Here is a 24840-nt window from a genome sequence, read left to right on the forward strand (position 1 = left end):
TAGCAAGGTGTACATTATAAAGTGGTCAGTGAGTGTTTATTCCACAGTAACGGACTGTGAAAACATCAACTATACATGCATCAAGCACTGATTAAAAACATCTTTTTTATCCTTTTTTAATACACTGGGCTCACTGTGTGCATCCAAACAGGAGATTTAGTAAGCTTAACCCTCATGGATACACAGAACATTTTACACCTATACATGTGAACTCATTCATAAAATGCACCTCAGTTTTACACATGAGGGAGCGTGCCTCGTCTCAGCGCTATGGATTGATCTCTGTATTATTCATCTCGTGGCCTGGAGCCATAGATTCCCGCAGAGATGAGATGATAGCGATGGAGGATCTACGATGGGACTCGACGGTGATAAATGGTGACGTATGGAACCTCCCTCTGCCTCCGGAGCTGTGTTCCCTTTTTGCTGCATGAAGTCAGCGCGGCATTTTAAGTGGCTTGTTGCAAAGTAGGAAGATGCTTGACGGTGGAGCCGCTCAGCAGTTCAACACGTGTGGCTGTGGAGTGAATAATTCTGGGGTGTTTGCTTCTCTGCCTTCCACATTTTCCTTGGTGTTGTAGTGATTTTCCATTTTAAATTTTGAATAGAATGGATCTTTATTGTCATTGTTAAACATTAGCAGCATAGTAGAACAAAGAGCACGCAGTCATTACAAAATAACAGAATACAGATCAAATGCAATAAAAAGGTAAGAATGCATGGTACAAAAACAAGACAAAATTGCACTGGGTGAGAGTCAAGGTTGCACTGTACATAGTAAAATAAAAGAGCAGTTATCTGACAACCAGTTTCCTCAGTCTAAATTATGCTTTATTTAAGAATAAAATTATAAATTATTGATCAGCATCTGTCAGCTAAGAGCAAGATAATGAGGCTACGCTTTTAGCCTTTTCTCGGATTACTTTCTGTTGTAACTGCTATATAAATACATCATGTTTTCACTTTGTCTTCACTGTTTGCCGCATTGTCACACAGTGTTTGCTTTGGTTAATGCAAACAGTTCATCAATCGCAGTTCAACAGACTGGCAACTGAATGAACTGCTGTCATTTTTGGCATATATAAAGTATGTTAAATTAAAAAAAATGTATTTCTGGCATTTAGCGCAAGACTTTCATCAGGCAGTCCTAAATAAGGAGTATCTGTTCACTGAATAACACTTTCCAAAAACATACAGAAGCTTACACAAGCAAAACACTCTCTATAGTAACAATCCTGCATGTACTTCAAAACTAATGAAATTGGTAAATCACTGTAAATGGATTACTTAAAGTGCCCCAAGAGCTAAACTTCATTGCCACAAAATATACACATCTCCAAATCCTGCAGGTTATATATAGGTGAACCTGGAACTCTCTAATAGCTAATTATTTAACGTTAAAAATCAGCCATTTCCAGCTAGAATAATCATTTACCACATTAACAATGTCTCGACCACATTTCTGATTAATTTAATGTTGTCTTTATTGAAAAAGAAATGCTTTTCTTTCAAAAATAAGGACATTTCTAAGTGACCCCAAACGGTAATGTAGATTTCCACCTTGTTCTTTGTTTTTTTAATGAGAATTTGGTGTCATATTTGCAGCCAAAGCATGCAGGCCCCAACCAAAGCTACAATTTGTGCCATTTAGTGACATTGACATTTGGACACTGCTGTTTATGTGGTGAATGACACAATGTCAGCAGCCTAATGATAGTAATAATAATGATAGCAGAACTTTGAGTGCAGCACCCTGACAGCTCCTTCTGCTGTGATGTCTTTTACCAGATTGAGGAGCGGCGGCACAGCGAGGGCAGCAACTCCACGTCGTGTGTCTTCATGGTCAACAAGCCATACGCCCTCACCTGCTCTGTGGTGGCCTTCTACATCCCCCTGGTCCTCATGGTGCTGGCCTACCAGAGGATATACATCACGGCCCGAGCCCACGCCCTGCAGATCAGCATGCTGCAGCGGGCGGGTGGAGCCGGCAACAGCGCCCCCGCTGCCTCTGGGGTCGGCGCCGGCTCAACGTCGGACTCGGCCGACCACCAACGCAACCACCGCATGCGAACAGAAACGAAAGCAGCCAAGACTCTGTGCATCATCATGGGGTGTTTCTGCCTCTGCTGGGCGCCGTTCTTTGTCACCAATGTAGTAGACCCCTTTATAGACTACACAGTGCCCGACAAGCTGTGGGTCGCCTGCCTGTGGCTGGGCTACATCAACTCCATGCTGAACCCCATCCTCTACGCCTTCCTCAACAAGTCCTTCCGCCGTGCCTTCCTCATCATCCTGTGCTGTGGGAGGAAGAGGTACCGCAGGCCGTCCATCCTGGGGTCCGGCGCTCCCTGCACAGCCACGCAGATCAACGGCTCCACACATGTACTCAAGTAAGCTCTGTACACCATTTTAGCGTTTGGGTTTGGTTCAGCGGGCATGAAATCACACGTGCCTGTAGGCGTCAGGGTAAATGTCCTCAGCGGACGTGTAGAATTCAGCTCATACATGGTGCATAAATCATCTGCAACACAAAGAACGATATTGTACTGGGCCGAGTTTGGAAATATTGATAAAACAGTCATAATTGTATGAATAAAAGCTTCTAAAATAGGAAAAATATGGTAATTTTGTGAGAAAAGTTCTACTTTTTTAGGGTGAAAATATGAGAGAATAAAATACATAATACATTATCCTCCTTTAATCTGAGTTTTTCCTCAACCCCAACATTGGCCTTAGTCATCATTGCAGTTTGTAGGCTGTACTTATTTATTTCATTATTAATTTTGATGGAACGGAAACAACCCAACGGTGGCTAGAAGTAGAGAGAATTAAACAAAAAAAATTCCAAAAATATATATTTTTTGCAGTATTACTATACCATATTGCAGTTATAATACCATAAATCATAAAAATCTAAAAAAGAAGAGTCAAATTTGATTATTTAATTAACAGAAATTGAAACAGAGGCTCCACATGCTACAGATATTTTAAAATAAAATTTTTACAAATTGTCCAAACTCCAGGGCTCCAGACTGCAACCAGAATATTTTTACTGAGAGTGTGTGAGGTCATGATGATCAGGAAGCTGTACTGGTGTTGCTCTAACTGGCACAGGCAGCTACTGCGTTAACCACGGCGGTAGTACTTTTAAAACATTGCTTTTCTGTGGTATTTATGCTTAAAAAATGCACCTAAATGTGCTCTTTTTTCCGCTCATAGAAAAGACCGTATTTACCACACCACATGTCACTCATCTGGGCCAAATCTGACATCAGAATGTCCTAGTTTTACTCTTTCAAGGTCATGTTTGGTCACACACCTGTCTGAGCACACCACAGTCTGCAATGTGGGGCGTTTAGGGAACACTGGTAAATTGCAGCGTCTGTTGATAAGAAAATGTTTCAGCAAGCGATGTGTTTCACCTGTGGCAAGGTGGGGGATGTGACCAAATGAGAACGTTTGTCTGGAGCCCTGCATCAACTCTAAAACGACATTTCTTCACTCTGAAAGTATCTTCTAACAACTTGCTGACAGCTTATTTTTCAGTGTGACATTTTAAGCCAATGCTGCATTTATTTTACTGATCAAATATGCTTTATTTTGCTCTCAGTTCCTTTACTCATCTTATCTCTGCTCTGTGTGAACACAGCCTGCAGTTTAGTCGAATAGTTTCTGCGTTTTTGTCCAGTAATTGTTGGTCACTCGTGGCATCTTAGTTGCAGGTAGGTTTTTTTTTGTTTTTTTTTTTGTTCAGAATCTGTGCATTTTGGTATAAATTTTAAATGACACTTGTAGGTTTTGTAGTTTAGAGGGTTAAAGAGCACATTTTAATAGATCTTTATGGAAAGGCTTCTCTTCAGCGTCTTATTATTCTTGTTGCAGTAAACGTCTCACAGAATACAGAGGAAGCCATTTATCATGCATCTGTCCTGCATGCGATCATTACTGCAGACATTTCCTGAATAATGTACATGCAGCAAGGGTCAAACGGCTAGTAGCAAGAGTGTATTGTGACAGAAAATGCTTTTACATGACTTCTTCTCTCTGAGCGCGACCTTGACTCGCTGCTCTCCCAACCTATTACTGTTTCCAAACATAGAACACATGTTCCTCAGCGATAAGGGCATGACGTTGACTCCGTAGTGGCCTGTTGAATATTTAATGTTGTTCCAGTCTTCTCTCCCTGCGTCCTAACGGGACCATCTTATCTGTATCCAGCAATGACAAATGTGGTCGTAGAGCCTATTTATACCAATCCTGTTTATGCTTAAAGGTTAAATAATAATGCATGTGTCTGACCACGTATGTTAAAGAAATAGTTCTGGGGTCATTCCAGAATTGGAGAACATTTAAGCGTAAAATTTCAAATAATCATTGTGCAAAATACTAAAACATACAGTTGTTGTGGAAGTTTACTTGTCTGGAGACCAAATCTAAAAAAAAATAACTAGGAGAAAAACCAAATAAGTCTGGAGTTCCCCCTAAAATGAAACCCAAACCTCCTTTTTTGGTATCATTTTTCTCATTGATGTCTCTTGTAATTGTGGGAACATTTTTTTAATCAACATAATATTTTAAATAATAATTATTATGCATGGAACGTGTCCCACAACAACCCTGTTAGCATAACATGTTTAGCTGGTAGAAGTAGAAGAAAACAGTGAATCACACGTAACACTGGAATTATCATCATCAGTTTTCCTAAATAATAGCTAGAGCAAAGCTATGTCCTCTCTTCTATTTTTCATATTTTTCACAACATTGTCAGCTTTGATTGAATGTCTCACTCTACCTCATGCAGCCCTGGTATGCATATAGTCAGGAGAAGACAATTTTTTTTTACTAGTTAAATATCTAGCTTCTACTGCTGAGAAAACCTAACATTAGCATGGATTAGCAACCATTATACTGTGATTAGAGTAGGGTTAGCAAACAACAAATGAAAAATGTGATAGAAATTGTGCGATGTCTAAGCTGAGCTAATCAAGCCATATGACCTATTATTGATGAATATGGAGCAGAAAATTGTAAAAGAGAAGATGCATTTTTCAAAAATTTTGAAGCCCAAATGTTCTCCAATTCTGGAAGGACCTTTTTGCATAAAAAAAACCAGAATCCCAGAGAAAATCTGTGACCCCATTTGGAATTCAGAACTTATCTTTCTCTCCGCATCTCTTGAGCTCCTTCCGTATTCCCTTTGCAGTCCAGTAGCTTGTAAATAACATAAATCATTTGTTCACATTTGCTTCTTAGTGTCAAATAAATCAGTTAATTAGTGTAGAAATTCAACCTACATGCGAGGTCACCAGATGCTGTTCCCCCTCTGGGAAAAATCGTGTTTTTTTCCCACCTTAACATGTCAATATGGTGTTTTGAAGACGTACCATGAGTAAAATAAGCAGCCACATGTATATTTTTTGAAACTAATATAGATATGTTTTATTATTAATGTCTTTTTTAATGATTTTCTATCAAAGGAAGCTTCCCTTGAGCAATTTCATAGGCATACAGTTGTGAAATTATGTTATCATCTCTCCTAATGTAAAACATGTGACCATATCTATGAGAGTTTTTTTCCATTTATTTACCCTTACTGTGTGAATATTGCCATAGTTTTACCATTTCCAGCTGCTCTCTGCTTCAACATATCGCCAGACTAACAAAGAGAAGATAATCTACGCTAATTATGTCATTTATGTAAATAGAAACTGGAGACAGCCTTCCATTACTGAGGAGCGTGAAAGTCTTTTAACAATCATCTTCATTTTAGCAGAGGTAGCTGCAGCACTGTTGAGGAATTAAACAAGGTTTGACCTTCGGAGTAATTATTTGTAGATTTATGTAAAGTGCGAGGCCACTTTTAACGCTGCCTTTATGAACATGAATATTTCAGTATGTTCCATCTCTGCTGCATCTAACCCTGAGTGTGCATGTACTGTTCATGAAATTACAAGTAATACAGACAGAATAAGGTTTTATTTAAACTTATGTTACACCAAAACCTGAAAATTCTCTTACCTATGATTTTCAAGTCTTACAGCGTCCAACACACCATTCATTTATGGCATTTATTTCTGAAATCACTGTGAATCTCTCACTTTCTTTAACCCTCCTGTTAGGTTTGTTTCTCAGGAACAGCAATAGTGTCCTTGAGTCAGTTTAACCAGAGACATGTTTAATTATTCAGTCCTATCAGAAACCAAAAATTCCCAATAAACATTGCTTATATCTCATTATTAACCATGCTGCTAAACATTTACATTAGTATTTAGTGTAATGGTGTTCTTTACCTCACATATCACAGTTCAATAAGGATAATTCACTCATTTTTCTTTAAAAATGCATTTTGAAACTTTTTAAAATGTACATTGGAAAGACCCACATATAAAATACAGTAGTTTTACATGACATTGATTTTTAAAAAATTTCATGTAAAACTTTCAGTGCAATATATAAAATCCAGCACTTCTATGGAAACAGCACAACCATGGCTAGAAGTAGACAGAACTCAAAAGTGTATTCTTTGCAGCAGAACACAATTATATTGCTATGAATCAGAAAAAATAGAAGTTGAGTTGTTTTGATTATTTATTTTTACAAAAAAATGGACTCAGCATCATTGAAAGTGCCCACAGGTGTTACAACAGTGGAAAAAGACATTTTGCATTTTTAATTTGTCTCCGTAATCGTCTACTCTCTGCTCGGTGTAAAAACATTTTATTTTATTGCTGTTACTCACCGTTGAGTCAGTCATGGCTTCACAGCTGCATTTTTTTGGATTTTAAAAGAATCTAGTCAGAGCAAATACTTTATTTTTAGTGAATTCTCAAATGAGACGTGCAGAATAGTGTGATTTAGATGAAGTGTCAAGATTTTAAGGCCAAGTTTTCTGATGCAGCAGCATGTCACAGATGATTAGTTTGATGATTCTTTCTGATTACACACTTTCTGGCTCTGGTAAATGATGTAATTTGGGGCATTTTTTAAAAGATAATATGCCTTTCAACTCCTGCCAGGCTTTTGGGTTCAGTTAAATTGAACTATCAAATGACTGATTACTGAAAGTAGTACTGTAAGACAAGCTTAAATGCCTGAATGCACACCAGAAAGTTGTTTTATTGTACATGAAACATCATCATCCTGCTCAGTGATGTTGCACATCCCTCAAGATTTCAAACTAAGTTGCACAAACTGTTTGTTGCAGTGAGGAAAAACCATATGGACTAATGTCAGCTAGTTCAGATTCAATGTCTGCAGCTATTTTCGTTCAGAATGCTGTTGACATGTTGAGACGTTACAGTGCAGGAGCTCCATTGTTTGCTACCAATGAGTGAATTTACAACACAGAAGCCTCAGTCACTTAATCTCCATTCTGTCGACAGTTTGCGTAACATTTTCATTCCCTGCCTGACATTTGTGGAGTGCAGCCAAAGAGTTATTACTGAGGACTGACAGTCTAATGTGAGTCCGTCCATGTGAAAGTTATCTGTGCATTCGTTCTATAACTCTGAGGTTATTACTACCAAAATAGAATGACATTTCCACACTGGCCACCTGTGATTTGTAAGATTTTCAGAAGCTGTTCTTAATCCTTAGTTCCAAAGCAAATGATAGGCTACTTTTTTCCGAAGAAACAGATGTTGTGATATCAGTCTTGTGGCCTTTGAAAATCTGGCAGCAATGATTTTCTTGTTTTTCTGTGCAGATTTTATTCCTTTCCCAGACTGAAAATAAGTCTACCTGGAAGATGGCTAACAAAACCCGTCTGTTTTGTTGGCATTTATTTTACCTTGTTATTGTTTTGGCATTCACAGATCCCATTACTGTGTGTTTACTGTGAAATAGTGGTAAAATCTAATATTTTCCTCCTTAACTTTCTTCTTTCTCTGTTCATGAAAGTGATAAAACTCATTTTGGCAAAATGTAATGAAGCAACTCTTTTATTGACAAAAAGGTGAATTTCTTCACCTGTTACCTCTGCATTGACTGATTCATTACAAAGGACTTTTCTCAAGACATGTCTGTCAATGACCCAAAACACACAAGCAAGTCCACCTCTGAGTGGCTCATAAAGATCAGAATTAAGGTTCTGGAATGGCTGAGTCAACATCCGGACTTGAATCCAGTTAAGATGCTGTAGCAAGACCCTAAACAGACAGTTCGTGATCGAAAACCACCAAATGTACCTGAATTAAACTATTCTGCAGGAAAGAGTGGACCAAAACTCCTCGACGGTGATGTAAAAGACTGATTACAATCTTAAAATCAATTCTAAATCTCACTCTCGATATAAAATAAAATTAAAAAATAAGTATATAAACATGTGCAGCAGTCTCAGAAGTATTTAGAACTCAGCCACCTCTGTCATGTGTCGGATAGTGTACATTTCAGTCCTGATGAAGGCGCTAAATCTACAATACAAACTGTTTTATTGTTAAAACTTTCTACAAAAAATACAGTATTTTTTCAATCATTTGCAAAAAAATTACTTTATCATGGTCTGTGTTAAGCTCTGTCACTTTCTGATTGAAAATTGACTGTCTAGAGGATCTGATTCCCTGCAACACAAAGGAGACCAATAATATAATGTGCATTTAGTTTTCTACTGATTTACAAACCTCACTAGTAGCACAAACAAACAAAAGACCTGAACTGCAATTTTCTATACAAGTATCAAGATACAGAAATGAACAGAAGATATTTTTATAACAAACCACCTTGTTACTGTAACACATTGGAAGAATAGAGGTACAGATGTGAAATGTTTTCTATCAGTCTTGTTATTTGAACTATTTGCTGTTACTGCATCTGAATTCTGACGTGCAAATGATTCAATCCTGGAAACATTTTGGTCAACATAGAATAAATGTGGAAAACAATTCATGATTTCGTCTGTAGAACAAATTTCTTTGCAGGAAAATGTCTGGTTGGCATTATTGACACAGAGGTTTCCATCAGTGCATGTTGTGTGTTTTCAATAAAAGTAATCCGTCCCTTTGCATAATGATAACAATTAGAAATCGTATTACTTTGCTGGTGAAATTTCTGGAGGGTGTAACACATCTAGAGGCAACAAATAAGTATAATTTTGTGCTTTGTGCATGTGAAGAAAAAGGATTATTTCCCCTTTCTGAGGTATTTCCTTGCAGATGGTAGCTGATCTCATCCCAAATTATCTTACAGCAGGTTGATGCTCTTGACTCTCTGCTCTGGTCAAGGTTAGATATTCTCTATTCTGACATGTCTTAGTAGACAAGTAGTCTCCATATTGGTCTGTAATCTAATCTGACCTTCTCCCAACTGTAATATGTACCAAAAGATCAGAGAGAATCCTCAGAACTGATGCTGGCATTGCTTGCATGTATTGCTGCTCTGTTGGTGTCACTTCTCCTGATATCCGTAAATCTTCCTCACAACCTAAATCATCTGAGTCTCCAGTGTGTCTCTCTGTGTCTGCCTCCTCATCCTCTCTCAACAAACTGCATATTCCGCTGCACACACTTACTAAACCTCCTAGTGTGCTATTGAAATGTACTCCACAGTGCACCGACACATCTGCAAAATGCAAAGTTTTGATGTCCCTGGAGAGCTGGAACCTGGACATGTGGGCTGCTCAAAGGCTGAACAAGGCTCAATTCACATCAGTGTATACTTTTAATGTTAATAACCAATCATGCACACAAATACGCCCTCACATCCAGCTGATAGGCACAGAGCTCAACACCAGCAGGGGTCAGAGGATTCAGTTTCTCTTGCAGCCTGTCAGACTAAAAATATCTCCATTAGAAAGGCTTTCAGATGATGAAGACCAGCTAACACACACACAGAGCTTCATGCACACCTACAAAGACCAGTCACACAGTGGAATAAACCAGCGACACTCACTGTCAGTGACAATGAAAGTGATGCATTAGTCTGCCTGAACATAATATATGAGTTCTGTGTTTTCTCTGGATACATTCGGCTCTCGTGTCTCAGAGACTTATGTCTTAGTTACAGTAAATACAGGCTTTGATTTGAATGTTTTTTTACTGGGTACGAACAAATAAGCATCTCTGGCTGATGAGATCATTTATAAATATCAGGATTACCTGGACAGGAGTTATGTTATCGCTGTTCTTATTGGCTGCAGATTGTGATAAATGTTATGGACAGCAAAAGAAAACAGAGGCAAGGTGTGTGTATGTGTGTGACTTAGTTTATTCTGGTGAAAGAGATTATTAAACTTCTCATGATTTGGCGACCATGATCTTATGTGCACTATGTATAAGATGCATACAAAACATTAAAGTTTTGAGATTTTTTTGGTCTTTTATGCGTCAAAAGATTTAATATATTACTCACTACTCTTGTAATTTCATCATTTTACTAATCCATTGATGCTAACAATAATTCATTTCGCTGCTCGTTGTATTACTGTTCCCTTAAATTTGCTCTTTTCTGCTCAAAATTCCAAAATTCAGACTTGCATATGTACCTCTGTGTGAATGCCCTGGTAATCACCAGTAAGCACAGCTTCACAGGCTTCAAATCAATGTTTTCCTGCACAGCTGCCTTTCTAAAACCGATGACGGGACGCAATCTTTAAAACGACTTCTGTTATTTAATGAAGCATCAAAGACCAAAGTAAAATCTGCAACAGAGGGACCCAGGCAAAATGTTGGCGAGGTGAGAAAAGCAGCTTTCCAATTAATATACAGATCTCCACATTTGCATGAAAAGTTAGCTGTGTGTGTTAATTTCTTTCAGTTTCTTGGCTTATTTTGTACTTATTTAAGCAGACACGGTACGAGTAACAGCATGAAGTGAGCTGTGAAGCAAAGAATGTTGTTGGTTTAGCAGATGCCTCTTAGAATCTCCATTCCCAGAGATAGTGCTTCAGATTTTACTTTTAATAATTTATTGCTTCCATCTACACGGTGGCCACCCAATAAACTTAAATGTTAATTAGTAGTTGTTTTTTTTCTATTTAAAATACGATGACCTCAAACAGGAGTGCACTGGGAAAGAAATTCAGCCTGTGGGGGGTGTTCAGGTCGCATCAGTGAAGGCTGATCACGTATCTACAGTAGCACACTCTCATGCGCTGCCTAAATGAGGACCCACTGGGATTTGTCCTGGTATGTCTAGTGGCCAGTACACCACTGACCACAAACAATTAAACGGACCCACCCTCCTCTGAGACCCACCTGATTCCCCCCGAAGTCTTACACGAGATTTCAGCGATGACTGGTTGTTTGTCTCTACAAACCACGAGCACGTCAACCCAAACCAAAGTAAAAAAAAATAAGTGTAGCAGAAAAAAATGTGCTTCTCTTTCTTAGTATGAAACAATGAGGAACCAAAAAATACACCCGAACAAAAATACCTTTAGACTTAGATGATTTTATTAATCCTCAGAGGGAAAAGTTGTTACAGCAGCATGGATATTCAATAAAGGCGTAAACAATAAGATGACGCAGAATATTTGGGCATAAAGTGAAAGAAAAATAAAATCAAATTAAATTAAATTAAATTAAACAAAGTAAAATAAAACAAAATAAAAATAAAAATTAAATTAAAACAAATTTAACAAAATTTAATTAAACAAAATAAAAAGTAAATGAAATTTTATTTAATTTAAATAAACAAATTAAATTAAACAAAAATAAGTATAATTTTAATTTAATCTAATTTAATTTAGTTAAACAAAATAAAATGAATGTATTTAATTAAATTTATCAAAATAAAATGAAGTGAAATAAGATACAAAACTATGAAATATAACACAGCAAAAATCAACACAATTTACAAGAGTGATACAGAAATGTGCAAATGTAAAGTCCTTTTGTGATCTGCCAGATGTAGATGCATTGAACAATGAGGAGGAATGACCTCCTGTACCATTCGTTGGAGCACTGGGGTATTATTTTTAGGCTGATATTCACTTTTCCCAGTAATAATGTTCAGAGAAAATGCACTTACATTGTTTACATGCACAACACCCACTTGAAGGTGGATGAAGATGTGACCAGTTCACATCCAGACTAAGTAAATGTAAATCCCAGCGTTGCATCTCCAGACTTTTTCTGCATTAAATCAGACCGTCATCAGATAACATTTACCTCTTTCTCTGAGAAGAATCATCTGGGAGGCAAAAACAAGTCCATAAATCAAAATCCTAGTTGTTTTTTGTGAGTCACTAATTTAGCATCCTGGACTGAACACTAATTAAAATCAGACAGCTGTTCTGAGATTAGCACACAGTTAAAGAAGCTGAAGCGTTTGATGCAGATGAGCTGGATTAGTGAGTCCCTGGTGTGAAGGACGCATGGATCCTGACACTGACGATGACTGAACTGATTCTTGTGAAGTCCAGCATCTCTGCCCACGAGATCATACGCAGTCTTTAACCTGCCTGATCTTTATTTATCCAGGAATGTCCAGGATACAGGAGGTTTTACAGTTATTACATGTGTGTGCATCAGGACAGCAAGGCATTGTGTCTTTCTTCTTTTAAACTGCTGAATATATGCATACCTTGCACATGATTTCCTGCACTGTGGCCCAGTCAAACTTCATGTAATTGGTTAAAAAAAATGCATCTTATGTATTTTTGTTGTGCAGTATCCTTCAGAAAGAGCTCTTTTTTCTTTTTCTTTAAATAAGCCAAAAGCCTCATTCATCAAAACCTGCAGGCACAAATTGCCTCAGCTTTTAAAATCAATTCATGCAGCTCAATGTCATGGTCTTAATGTGACCTAATCTGGCCTTAATGTCTGGATCAGTTTATCATCTGATCTGAGGTGGTAGGATAGAAAGCTGTCACTTGTTCCATGCAGTTTAAAGCAGACAAAGTTCCTGCAGATAGTACATGTGAAGCTTTATCTTAGTAATTATGTCCAGTGACATAAGCACTAATTTTGGAGAGAATTTGACAGAATTCTGTTTATAACAATGCATAATTTGCTTTAGGTGCGGAAGAACACGACAAATGTTGTTACCGTTTGTTACCCAGAGAGGATTTAAAAGTGACATGTTAACAAAATGAAACTTCGCCCACTGATTCAGTTTTTAACTGTGAGAAGTCGATGCCGCTGGTGAATTTTATAGCTGCAACCCTGTTTTCTATAACCTTTATATCACAGTCCATTATGGCCTGATAGAGTTAGAGGAGGAGTCCAACAATGGCAGACAAATCATAGCTCAGGTATTGGCTTTTAAAATGTCAGAGGTGTGTCAGCTTGGTCTAAGATTCGACTGGTACAGTGCAGGAGAGGCTGAGGAGCGAGACCCGAGATGGGATTAATGCATGTCTGACTCACGCAGCGTGTTGAAGTCAGGCTCTCCTTGTGCTCTGTCATTATCTGAGGGAAATGACAGTCGATATTTCAACTCATGTATCTCCTTCAAGTCAAACAGAGCGCTGCCACAGGCACTCTGACCCCACGGCTAAGAGTGTTGATGCGTCTGTATGTGGGCAAGCACAGAAAATACAGCTACATGAATGTCACTTAATTCCACTAACACTATGGTTGCACAAGGACACGCAGTACCAGGACTCAGTGGGTGCCTTCTGGGAAACAGTCCAGTTATAGAACCTACATGGCGCTTGCTCAGCCTGCACGGATTGGTGGTTGTTTCCGTTTGACCGTGAGATAATCACAGGCTGGAGAAAGGTAATGACTCCCCTGTATTATGGGCAGACAGATTGTAATGAGGCCTATTGTTGTTGGTTCTTTGTGCACTTGTGAACAGGTTTGAAACAGCTAGAGGATATGGAGAAACAATGCTGCGGACAAAGAAGCCACGTGTATTCTAGAAAGATCCATTGTCTTTGAATTACATAGAGGTTTATGAAGTGTTTGTGTTTTTTAGTTTGCATTACTTTCTCTAGCATTGTTGAAGTCATAACTGCATAAGTACAGGAGATAGACGCATGAAATTTCAGGGGGAAAAACCTGTGAAAGACTGCAGCCAAATGCATGTTAAATCTACCAAAATGTCACCAATAATTTGGGCAAATCCCATCGATCAAACTAATTTGCAGACCTCTTCCTGTTAGAGTTTCCCCAGTTTCTGAATGCCTTTTGATGGTGAAGGAAACTGTTCTCACTGTCACCTTGACTTTCTTCGCAATTTCTCTGTAGGAAAGACCTACATTTTTAAGTGTTATGATGGTCTGTCTCTCTTCTATTGTTAATTTCCTTTTCCTTGCCATTTTTATAGCAACACGCTACTTTGTGCAGTGCATTACTGTGCAGATCATGCTGTTCAGGGTATGTTGCCACGGTGTGTTCCAGCACTACTTTTATGCAGACAAAGGAGGTTGAAAGAAATCAAGAAAAGTTGGGACACCTGTAGGATTCAACTTTCAAGGCTTGATCAACCTCCATTGCTGCAGAACAGCTTTAAGTTGTTAATCCATTTATTGTTCCCTGAAAAAGGCCTTTTTGTATAATTCTGAAATGTACATTATTTTTCAGTTTTGGGTAACCTTACCTTTTTTTTAACCTCTGGCAGTTCACCACTTACCTTTGTACCATTTCACGCTATTCATTGGACTTGGACTATTTGAATTTCAATAAAATATTGGAAAAATTGGGGCATTCTAAAACTTTTGAACGGTTTTGAACATGCATGCAGAAAACACGTTACTCAGTGAAAGTGGTGGAGACGTGTTTTGTTCTTCTCGTGCTACATTAGAAAAGTGATCTAAAAGCAATGTAACTGAGCATTATATGGAGGAATTAGCTATTATCTTGCTTTGCTAAAGTGCAGCTCTGTACATTAAAGAGCACATTAGTAATCATTCTGATTGACACTGCTTTTCTAACAGTCCACATAATAGCGATAATGGTCTTAAGTTATTAGAGCAGTGAAGCAGTTACACAATAGTACGATTCAAACTGAGACTTCTCTCTCAGCAGCGGTTTATGAAGCTGTTAAAGTGAAATTTCTCTGTCTCGCCTTTATCTCAAAACTTTCCGAACCCTTCTCTTTAGCCAGTTTCTGCCAAGTAATGCAAAAAAATCCAGGAATTAGACCGTAAAGCAGAATCGATATACAAGTAAACTGATATTTTAAATATAATAACTCGGCCACAGTGTCAGTAGGGTTATATAAATATGTTCTCAATGTAAAACATGTTGCCGTTATCACCAGAGCTGACGTCAGCTACGACAGTCCTGGTACCGGCAAACAGTGTAGCCATCCCATAATAGACCACCTTTGAAGACATTGAATGTGCTTGAGTTTACAAAAAGTCTTAAAATGTTGGATATAATCGCTATAATTGCACTTTGAGTTTGCAGTAATCTGTGAATGTAGTAGACAGATGAAAAATGCAGATAAATACAAATGAAACATGAAAATTTTTGTTGTTTAATTTCATGTATATGTCTATTTATCAATTCAGTCGTCAAACAAAACGTATTTGAATTGAAAAACTTTCGCGAAGTTGTGACATTTTTAAAGTTTTGTGAGAACATGGAGCATGTTTGTATTAATTAAACCACATTTCATCCTCTTCACTTGATGTAATTAAGGGTCAGGGCTATGCATACACATCTTCAGAGAAAAAAACCAGTCTACAAATAATTACTACATTTTGAAAATAAAGTTAATTTGTTGTAACTGAAGACGGTGGAAACTGAACATCCCAATGAAACATTGCCACTGTTCCATCCACAGTTTTTGATTTATTCTGCTAATTGCACCACAAATTGTCACACAACGCGATGAAACAAAAACAGAGACGGTTAAATGTGTGTGGAATTTTCTTTGGCCGTGCTGAAAAGCAGACCAACCTGCCATAAATCAGAGTGTTTTCTGAGAGAACAATGATACCGAGCGTGAAAGCTGTTTGGTTCATGCACGGGTTTGAATATGATGAATTATCCAGTTAATCCAGCTAAGCAAAGACATAATACTTCTATTCTCTAAGGCATATTAACACACTTCATTATACGTACGTGCACACACACAGTAACTGTACGCCTGACGAGTGTTTATAGCCTCACTGGAGTCGTATATCTGAAACCTCCCGGTGTCGAGAGAACGGACCGTATTGAAGAAGGAGTTCGTCACTGTCAAGGGTGAGGAGAGGGGGAGGAGAATAGGTGAGGATGAGAAAAAAAGGAAAGGAAGAGAAGAGAAGAGAAGAGGAAGGAAAGCTGGGTTAGAAAGGAAGAAGGAATGAGAGGGAAATAAAGGCAAGGCAAGCTTATTTGCATAGCACAGTTCATACACAAGGCAATTCAAGGTGCTTTGTAATGGCAAAGAAATACATTCAGAAAAAAATATTTAAAGGTAGACATACATTAAAATCATAGAAATTAAACATAAAAGTTGAAAAGTGCATTAAAAGACAATAAAATAGACTGAACATCTAAGAGGAAGCTGCAGTAAACAATATGGTTTTCAGGCCTGATTTAAAGAGCCGATAGTTTGAGCAGACCTCAGGTGTTCAGGAAGTTTGTTCCACAGGTGAGGAGCATCATAGTTGAATGCTGCTTCACTATTTTTGGTTCTGGTTCTGGAAACACACAGTAAACCTGTCTCTGATGATCTGATAGTTCTGGATGTTTCATAGGGAGCTAATAAGTCCAGGATGTGTTTTGGTCCGAGACCATTCAGTGCTTCATAGACGAGGAGTAACATTTTTCAACTCTATCCTTTGACTAACAGGAAGTCAGTGCAGTGATTTGAGGACTGGTGTAATATGGTCCAGTTTCCTGGTGTTAGTTAGGACTCTGGCAGCAGCGTTCTGGATCAACCGCAGCTGCTTGATTGATTTCTTTTTAAGACCTTTAACATACCATTACAATAATCTAACCTACTGAAAATAAATGCATGAAGAAGTTTCTCTGTGTCTTCTCTAGACAGGAAACCCTTGATTCTAGCAATGTTCTTCAGGTGGTAATTGGCAGATTTAGTAACATCTTTCAAGTGGTTTTAAAATTCATGTCTTAGTCAAGAAGGACACTGAGCTTTCTGGCTTGATTTATAACTTTTAGTGACATGGAGTCAAGGTGAGCACTGATCTTTGACCTTTTTTTTTTTTGGCGCCAAACAAAGGAGAGACTATTGAAGCAGAAGACAACAGGAGTATTGATAAACTACCCAAATTCGGGTTTGCAAAGCTCATACAGATTTACCCAAGAAGAAGGCAAAGCTTCATCAAAATGGAGACTTAATGCTTTTGTTAATGAGAGATTTCCCATCTTGATTTTTAATTTTTGAAAAAGAAATCACGGAACACATTTTGTTCTGCCATTATTGTGAATTACGTGGAGACTGATGGGAGAAAAAAGTCAAACAACTGTGCAAAAAGTGACAGAGTCTGAACTTTCTAAATATAAAATTCATTAAAAATAGAAAGATTAATAATCACACATAGTGTTAGCATTAAAAACTCACAAGTTGATAGTAGGAGATCTGACAGCACCATCGTCACATTTTCTGTTTTCCCTTCAAATTAAAAGAAGAAAAAGAGTATAGAAGGGGACCAAGCAGGCAAGAGGATAAGAAAAAGAAGAAAATAAGAGGAAAGGGAAAATTAGAGAAGAGGAAGAAGACGAAGAGGAGAAAGAAAGGGAAAGGAGGATGAAATAAAAGGAGAAGAGAAACAGAGAACAGGATGAGATGGCATGTGAAGAGGTAAGACGAGGAGGAGCTAACGAGCAGATCAATAATTAGGAAAGCGGAAAAATAAAAGGTACAAATGAGACATGGGGAAGAACAAAAACTCTTAAGGAAGGGAAGGAAATGAGAGCCGTCGCAGGAGAATTAAAAAGTCGGAACTGAAAGCTTTAAAGGAGTGCAACATCAGAAAATGTTCCTTTCTTGATATTTATCCTGGGTCTCTGTAACCGTGGTTATATAAATGACAGACTGCATGATTTATGTAGGCGTTTGACAGACTCGACTTAATAGGCAAGTTCCATCATTTGTGACACGCTGCTGTAGCACAACGAGAGCTGGCAGCACCTGCAGAGAGCCGGGAAAACAGCGTCGCCGAGGACTCAGCAGGCTGGTATGTTTGCCGAGGTGCAATAAAACACAGAGGTGGTTAAACACACAGTGGTGAAGTGACTGCAGCCGGCGAAACGGCGAGGAGGAAATAAAATCCTCTTGAAACAGCATAAATTGCGCTCACTGTGTGCGTAAGGAAACAGAAACCGTGAAGCGTGCGCAGTTATAGCTAACAGTTTTTTGGCATATTTGCAGACACACAGCTTATTTGAGTTCCCATTTCCCATAGCAGTGGCCTACAGAAAGTGGTATAAACTGATTTTTTTGTTTTCTTTATCAATAAGACGGAACTTCAGCCCAATCTTTACACCATTCAGCAGCTGTTAGTCAAAACTTTGAGCAAATTAATCATGGCAAGATGTTGCCATGATGTTATATCAATGCTTGTGTTTGCTTTGGAAATTACAATTCTGGTGAGGAACTACCCAAATCAAAACAAGAACCAAAGTATAACTGGGCTTAAAATGTGGTGAGGAGTCAATTGTCCTCTCCCACTTTCTTGTGAGTCTTTTTGTCACTGTGTTGTTCATCGTATTGGTTTTACAGACCATCCTTTATATGGTTTATGTTTCTGCTCGCATCAATCATGTTGTCAGCTGTTTTCTGCCAAAGAAAGGTCCCATATACTCCCTGTACACTAATAAACATCAGACAGAGGAAGTTAGAAAGTAGCTGGTGAAGAAACGTAGCTCCAAATCAATGCTGGATGTTCACCGTTGCTTCTCTATAATGCAATGCTGTGTTGGTAGTTGGTAGTATAATATATTTGTAGAAGCTACACTACCATATTCATATTTTTTGTAACTGTTTTTGACAAGTGAAATATTCAAATTGTGAGTCTTAAACAACTTTTAGTGCAGCTTCTTTATGTGATTTTCTGTTATTCAAGATTGAAGATTGAGGATTGAGGATTCCTTTAACGTATCTGCATGCATAGTAAAATGAAAAAAAACTCTCCTCACCAGTGCAAGAACTTCAAACTAAAAAAATAAGAAAAACATTCAGATAAATAAAAACAGTGACAAGTGAATGTAGTGAATGTCTAGAAATGGTAGGAGGTTAAAATTTAACATGTAAGAAGGATGAAAAAGTGCATGTACAAGATGGAGTGCATTTTTTTAGGACTCGTGTTATCATTGTGTGTGTTGTTCCGCTGCTTCTATGTCTGTAAAAACACCATGTTTGCTTCAATACATGGACACAAATGCACAGCAGAACTTCATCTCCCTCTCCGACAGACAGGCACATAAAACACTCTGTAGTTCAATTAAAACTTAATTGTCTTTTCAGATGGAATCAATTTAACAGTTCATCATTTTAAATAAATAGAGAGTAGTCTATTTAAACACACTGTCTCGTCTTATTAGGCGACAGGCGTCGTTTTTTTTTTTTGTTTTTTTTTTTTTAACGTGACGAGAGATTTGATTGATGCATCTGAGGGTCTTACAGTGTTGTATTCCATATCAGACCTTTAATCAGCTGTGCCAATCAAACCACAAGAAGCCTAAAAGCCCCTTCTGTGACTGTCAGTGCTCCGGAAAAGATGAACTTTATCGACTCGTGCGCCGTTACCAGATTGGGCAATTTTTCTGCCTCATTAGGCTGGTATTTATTTGATTGAGCAGGTGAAAATGATTTTGTTGCTTGTTATAATTTGAGCTGCTATTTGAAGCGGTTTTCATTTGGTCTATTCACTGTTCTAATTATGAGTTGAGATTTCAGCAAGAGGCCAAAAAAACGACTCTCTGCTAACAACCTGAGCATCGGATTTAAACATTTCAGTACGTTAAAGCAAACAGAGACTGTCTTCCACTGTTCCATATTTATTTGATCACAGCCTTGTTAAAACTTTCTGTTCATTTCAGAGATAACATTTCAAATTTATCCAAGAAAACTTTTCAGGACTTCGGCTCGGATCTTCCTTAAATGTGTTGGGACATTAGCAGGTGATGATGTTTTCCTTCTGTGAAGTGTCTGAGATGTTTGAGGGATGGAACAATGTTATCGTGCTCTGCAGATCAGATTTGTGCCGGCGGAACAAACAGCATAATTCACTGAGTTGCCTCCAGCTTGGAATATTACCTTTGGCTGCAGATGTACAGCTGCCACTCAGCCTCCTGCAGTTTGTCCTGTATGCAGGAGGCTGGAGAGGAGCCAGACTCATAGAAACACAAATATATGAAGTGTAGCTCTTACATAACGAGACTGGGCTTATGTAAGTCGGACCCTGACAAACCACGTAGTATACATCAACCAGCTGGCAGATATCAACAGCCCATAAAAGTTTAATGCATACAAATTCACTTAAATCAAAATAAATTAAATGAAATTACAACATTAGTCTTCAAGTGGGTGTGCTGAAGGTATTTTAGCTAGCTCCCTCTGCTAGGGTTGCACTCAAAAAAAGGGAAATCGAGTAACTTTGTTTCCAAAATATATATGATTAAATAAAGTTGTATTGGTATGATATTCAACAACTTAACATTCATCACATTAATTACTCCACCAAAAAGGCCGAGCCTTGACGGAGAAATGTGACAGTGTGGTTTGTCTGTCTGGTTGTCTGTTTGCAACATCACTTAAAAATGGACTAGTGGATTTGGATGAAATTTTCAGGGAAGGTCAGAAATGACACAAGGACCTAGTGATTAGATTTTAGCAATGATGCAGCTTGCAGTCTGGATCCATAATTTTTTAAAAGATTTCAGCCGTCGGAAATGATACGACTGAGCAGCCTTGGCGGAGTACTGCGTTCTCTGTGTGCTTTTCTAGTACATGTTGAGATAAGATGAGTTAATCTAGTTTGTATACAGGCTATGCATGTAACAGAAAAAATAACTCGAATCAAGCCCAAATAAATAAATAATAACGTACATTTTGCTGGAGCATCAGAGCTGTTACTTCATATAATTTATTTAGGTTAATTCAAAGAGGGTGCAGTTAAATATGTTTATATTCTAAAGTTTTTATTTGGAAAGAATCACTTTCTTTCTTTTCAGCTTCATTTACTTGCATTGAATCAACTGAATTTAAGGTTGTAATTTTTATTACTGATTGCTGATACTCAACCTAATTAAATTATATCGACTCACAAGTGCACTAAAAATGCTTCAACTGATTTGCTTAATGCGAAAAGAAAGTTTTTTTAATCAAAAGAAAATACTTTTCATTTTCATTCAGTGTTCCATTTTTAAAATGGAACACTGAAAATCTCTTTATTTGTTTATTTAGTTTGTTTGCTCGTGCATTCATTTACTTATTTGGTTATCGATTTATTTTTGAGTGCAGGGATTATGGTTGTTTGCAGAAGAGTAGTTTTACTTTAAAAGATGAGGAAGCATGTTGCTGATGTTTCTTTACTGTCCCTCGTGATCAACGCTCGTCAAACAAAATGAAACTGAAAGGAGTGGCTCTACCGCTTGGGATTTCTTCATACTTTTACAAGGAAAATTAGATTTTTCATATCAAGACAGACTTTGACGTGGTATTCTTTCATGGGCTGATGGGTCTTTTACACACTTTGTCATATTACTGAGCTGCATATTGTGTTTGTCTGTGGTGTATTCGTCACAGTCAAACGGAAACCTCATGCATTTCTTCCAATAGTGGTAATTAAACATGACTTTGATTGTAGAGGAAAGGCTCAGTGTAGTTTGTTGTTTCAACATAACTTTATTAGAAGAAGAAGAACTTAAAATATTAATGCAAACTGTATTTTTCTTTATTGTTGAGCCAAACATTATTTTCCAGAGTGTTCTCGTCACAACTCCCTCCAGCGACTTCAGAATTTATAGCGGTATAAACGAGGATGTCAGAGTCTCGTGAGAAGATGATAACTCATTGGAAGAAGCTGGAAGTTTTGAGTTGGTCATCATTTATGTTGCTACCAGTTTTGACAGCCGACTTCTTAATAATTTCTCTTTTATCAATTATCAGTTGTGTTTTTCTTGTGTTGTCTTTTAATTCTTTTGTATTTTTTCAATCTATTTCCTTCACATTTTTCCCTTTCTTTTACACATTTGGTGTCCTTTCTCACATTTTCTTTCTCTTCCCCACCCTCTTAATTTCCTCCGTGTTCACATCTCTTCAACATGTATTCTGCAACTGGTGTTCAGAGTGTGTAGCGCCTCCTTGTCTGGTTATACTGCAGTGGACCTGAAGCCATACCACACACACTGCATAAGTCAGCATGCTTATATTTGCATGCGCACTAGTGCTAGAGATTAAAAAAAAAGAGAGAGAAAAGGAATACAGGTGCGTGTTTGTCTGAGACAAAGGGAAAACATGTGTCTTCTTGCATAGTCTATATTTTATTCAACACTCCTTAAATCTTGCATTTTTGTGTGTGCACGTGTGTGTCTGGACTGCATTGTCTTGAAGATATAAACAAAGTCGAACAGAGAAAATTTCCAAACAGGAAGCGTTGCCTGCAGGCTGTGGGGTTAAGTGTCGCTACGATGCTGTCAGCTGCATTCGACCACAGGCTCGCAGCAAATAACTGCAGCCAGCACATGAGGATCAGCTTGAGAGAAGATTGTGGTAAATGAAGCTGAGTGGAGACAAAATGCTAAGAATGTGCATCAAAAAATGAACTTTTGGTGCAATGAAGTCAAAAAACATGGCAACATATCATCCTTATCCAATTAGACCCAACAACAGACCTATAGAGTCAAATAATCTGATTAAAGTTTTGCAAACAGTGCTTTTTTGTAACTTAAATCCTTTTTGATATGATTCAAATCATCAAACCATTCAGTGACCCCTCAACCCCTCTCTCAGGATAGAAATGTTCCATCATGCAATCACGTTGATCTCTCAGAACAGCTTTGTATTGATTTGCAGTGAGCTCTCAGTGGACAAATGGATGGAAACCTTGCTAGGAGTATGCTCCTCACAGAATAACAAAGCTACCAGATCCCCTCACTGCTGGGGTCAGTGGTTCGGTTTTTCTTTTTAATTGTCACTCTTCCATATATGACATTTGCAAGTCATTGAAAAAAAAACAAATCATAGTCTGTAGTATTGCTAGCAGCCCATACTTTTCTTCTCTGTTCTGGGTTTTTCATCACTTGGAGGTCAGAAAATGCAAAGTTCGACCTCCCTGAAACAGGATGCCGCACTCTAAGGAGTCACTTGATCTTCAGATAGAGTCTTTGTGCGAGGAGAGTGTTGTAACATTTCCTACTGGGATAGTCAAAGGGCTCAGTGAAAGGTCTTTCTAGAAATAACATCGACTATGACCTGTTTTTTCAATATTGGCTTTCTTGACATTATGTTGTCCTTGTAATGCTGCTGGTCTCCTTTGAAGAAGAGGTTGCTGACGTCAGTGGTCCAATAAATGTTGAATACAAATAGAAAAAGAAAAAAAACTCCAGTCAAAAATCATGATGAAGAAAAAAATAGGGAGTGCTGCACTGGGTCAAGAGCACTAGTGTTGATAGAATGAAAATAAGAAAATACAATTTCAAAGACTCTTCAAGGATAGGGCCAGTGGTCAAGTAGAGCTGGAAAAATAATGAATGTCCCACTTCTTATTAATGGTAATCCTTCGTATTGGTCTGTAGTAAAGACGTATCCAAGGCACTCCGATTTAAATGTAAAATATCTTCATTAATACAAGAATAAGCCAGCGCTATTCAACAACAAGATGAGTACCTTGCATACGTTTTGAAGTGTCAACCAATGTAAGGACTGCCATTAATAATAAATGGAGCAGTCATCATGCTCATCTGATAAAACACTCATTTTAAAAATATGACAAAAATCATCTTGACATTCTTGTGACTGGGGGGCCGCTATGTAAGTTGGGTTCTTAGGGGCCCGTTTAGCCCAGTAGAAAGACCTTAGAACAAGCACACATCACCATCCCTCGAGTGCTGCTATTAGTGTAGCTTAAAAAGTTTACCAATGATTATAGTTTCTTTTGCATTTAAAGTGTTTGGAGTTTTAATAGGTGTTATGTTCCATTTTTAGCCAAATCTTCAAAGATTATTGAAATTGAATTAATATGTAGGATCAGACCAACAGATCATTCCAGTCTGAACATGTAGCACAACTCCTGCTACAGGCTCGTAATATTACGCATCGACTACTGCAGCTCCTTACTGGCAGAGTCAGATGATCCAGAATGCAGCAGCATGTCTGGTTTTCAACCTGCCAAAAACAGCGCGTCACTCTGCCGTTCAGATTGCTTCACTAGTTTCCAGTTGCAGCACAGGTAAAATTCAAAACTCTGACACCTGCAGACAAAACTACAATGAAAACAGCTCCTTCCTGTCTGAACTCCTTCCTGCTCACTACGCTCGACCAACAAAAGGCGCCTGATACAACCACCACAACAAGGTGGGTCAATAGCTAGACTCTTCCTCTCTGTGGTTCCCTGGTGGTGGAATAAGTTACCAAACTCTGTTCAACCTGCAGAATCCCTCTCAGTCTTTAAGAAAACACTAAATAAACACCTCTTCTCTGAGCACCTTTACACTTGACAGACTGCAAAAAAAACTGTAAAATCCTGTTACCCCCTGCAGTACCTGTAGGCACCAAGGTGCTATCATCACACTTGAACTTGTTTTATGGCACTTATCCAGGTTGTTTTGTCCTGACTAGATTCTTGCTTGTGTTCTATCTACTCTCAAATGTACATCACTTTGGATAAAAGCATCTGCTAAATGAAGAACTGTGGAACATAAACACATGAAATTCTTTATGCAATTAAATTGATTTAATAATAATTCATAAAAAATAATTCCATTAACTCCTTAAAACAGAGTTTTTCATTTTTAGTACCGCTATGGTTCTGTTTTCTAAAGGTTTATGTTGTGCACA

General features: G+C 38.0%; 1 protein-coding gene across 3 annotated transcripts in view; it reads left to right on the plus strand.

Annotated features, from left to right (window-relative positions):
• The window catches only part of htr4 (5-hydroxytryptamine receptor 4), a 195062-nt gene that overhangs the window by 130432 nt on the left and 39790 nt on the right, over positions 1-24840 (plus strand). For all 3 annotated transcript variants that reach the window (XM_023287710.3, XM_023287694.3, XM_023287702.3), the window contains exon 6: positions 1789-2390. In XM_023287710.3, coding sequence (XP_023143478.1) covers positions 1789-2390 — 602 coding nt within the window. The remainder of the gene's footprint in view (positions 1-1788; positions 2391-24840) is intronic.

This window comes from Amphiprion ocellaris, chromosome 13 (assembly GCF_022539595.1).
Source record: "Amphiprion ocellaris isolate individual 3 ecotype Okinawa chromosome 13, ASM2253959v1, whole genome shotgun sequence".
In the NCBI taxonomy this organism is placed as follows: domain Eukaryota; kingdom Metazoa; phylum Chordata; class Actinopteri; family Pomacentridae; genus Amphiprion; species Amphiprion ocellaris.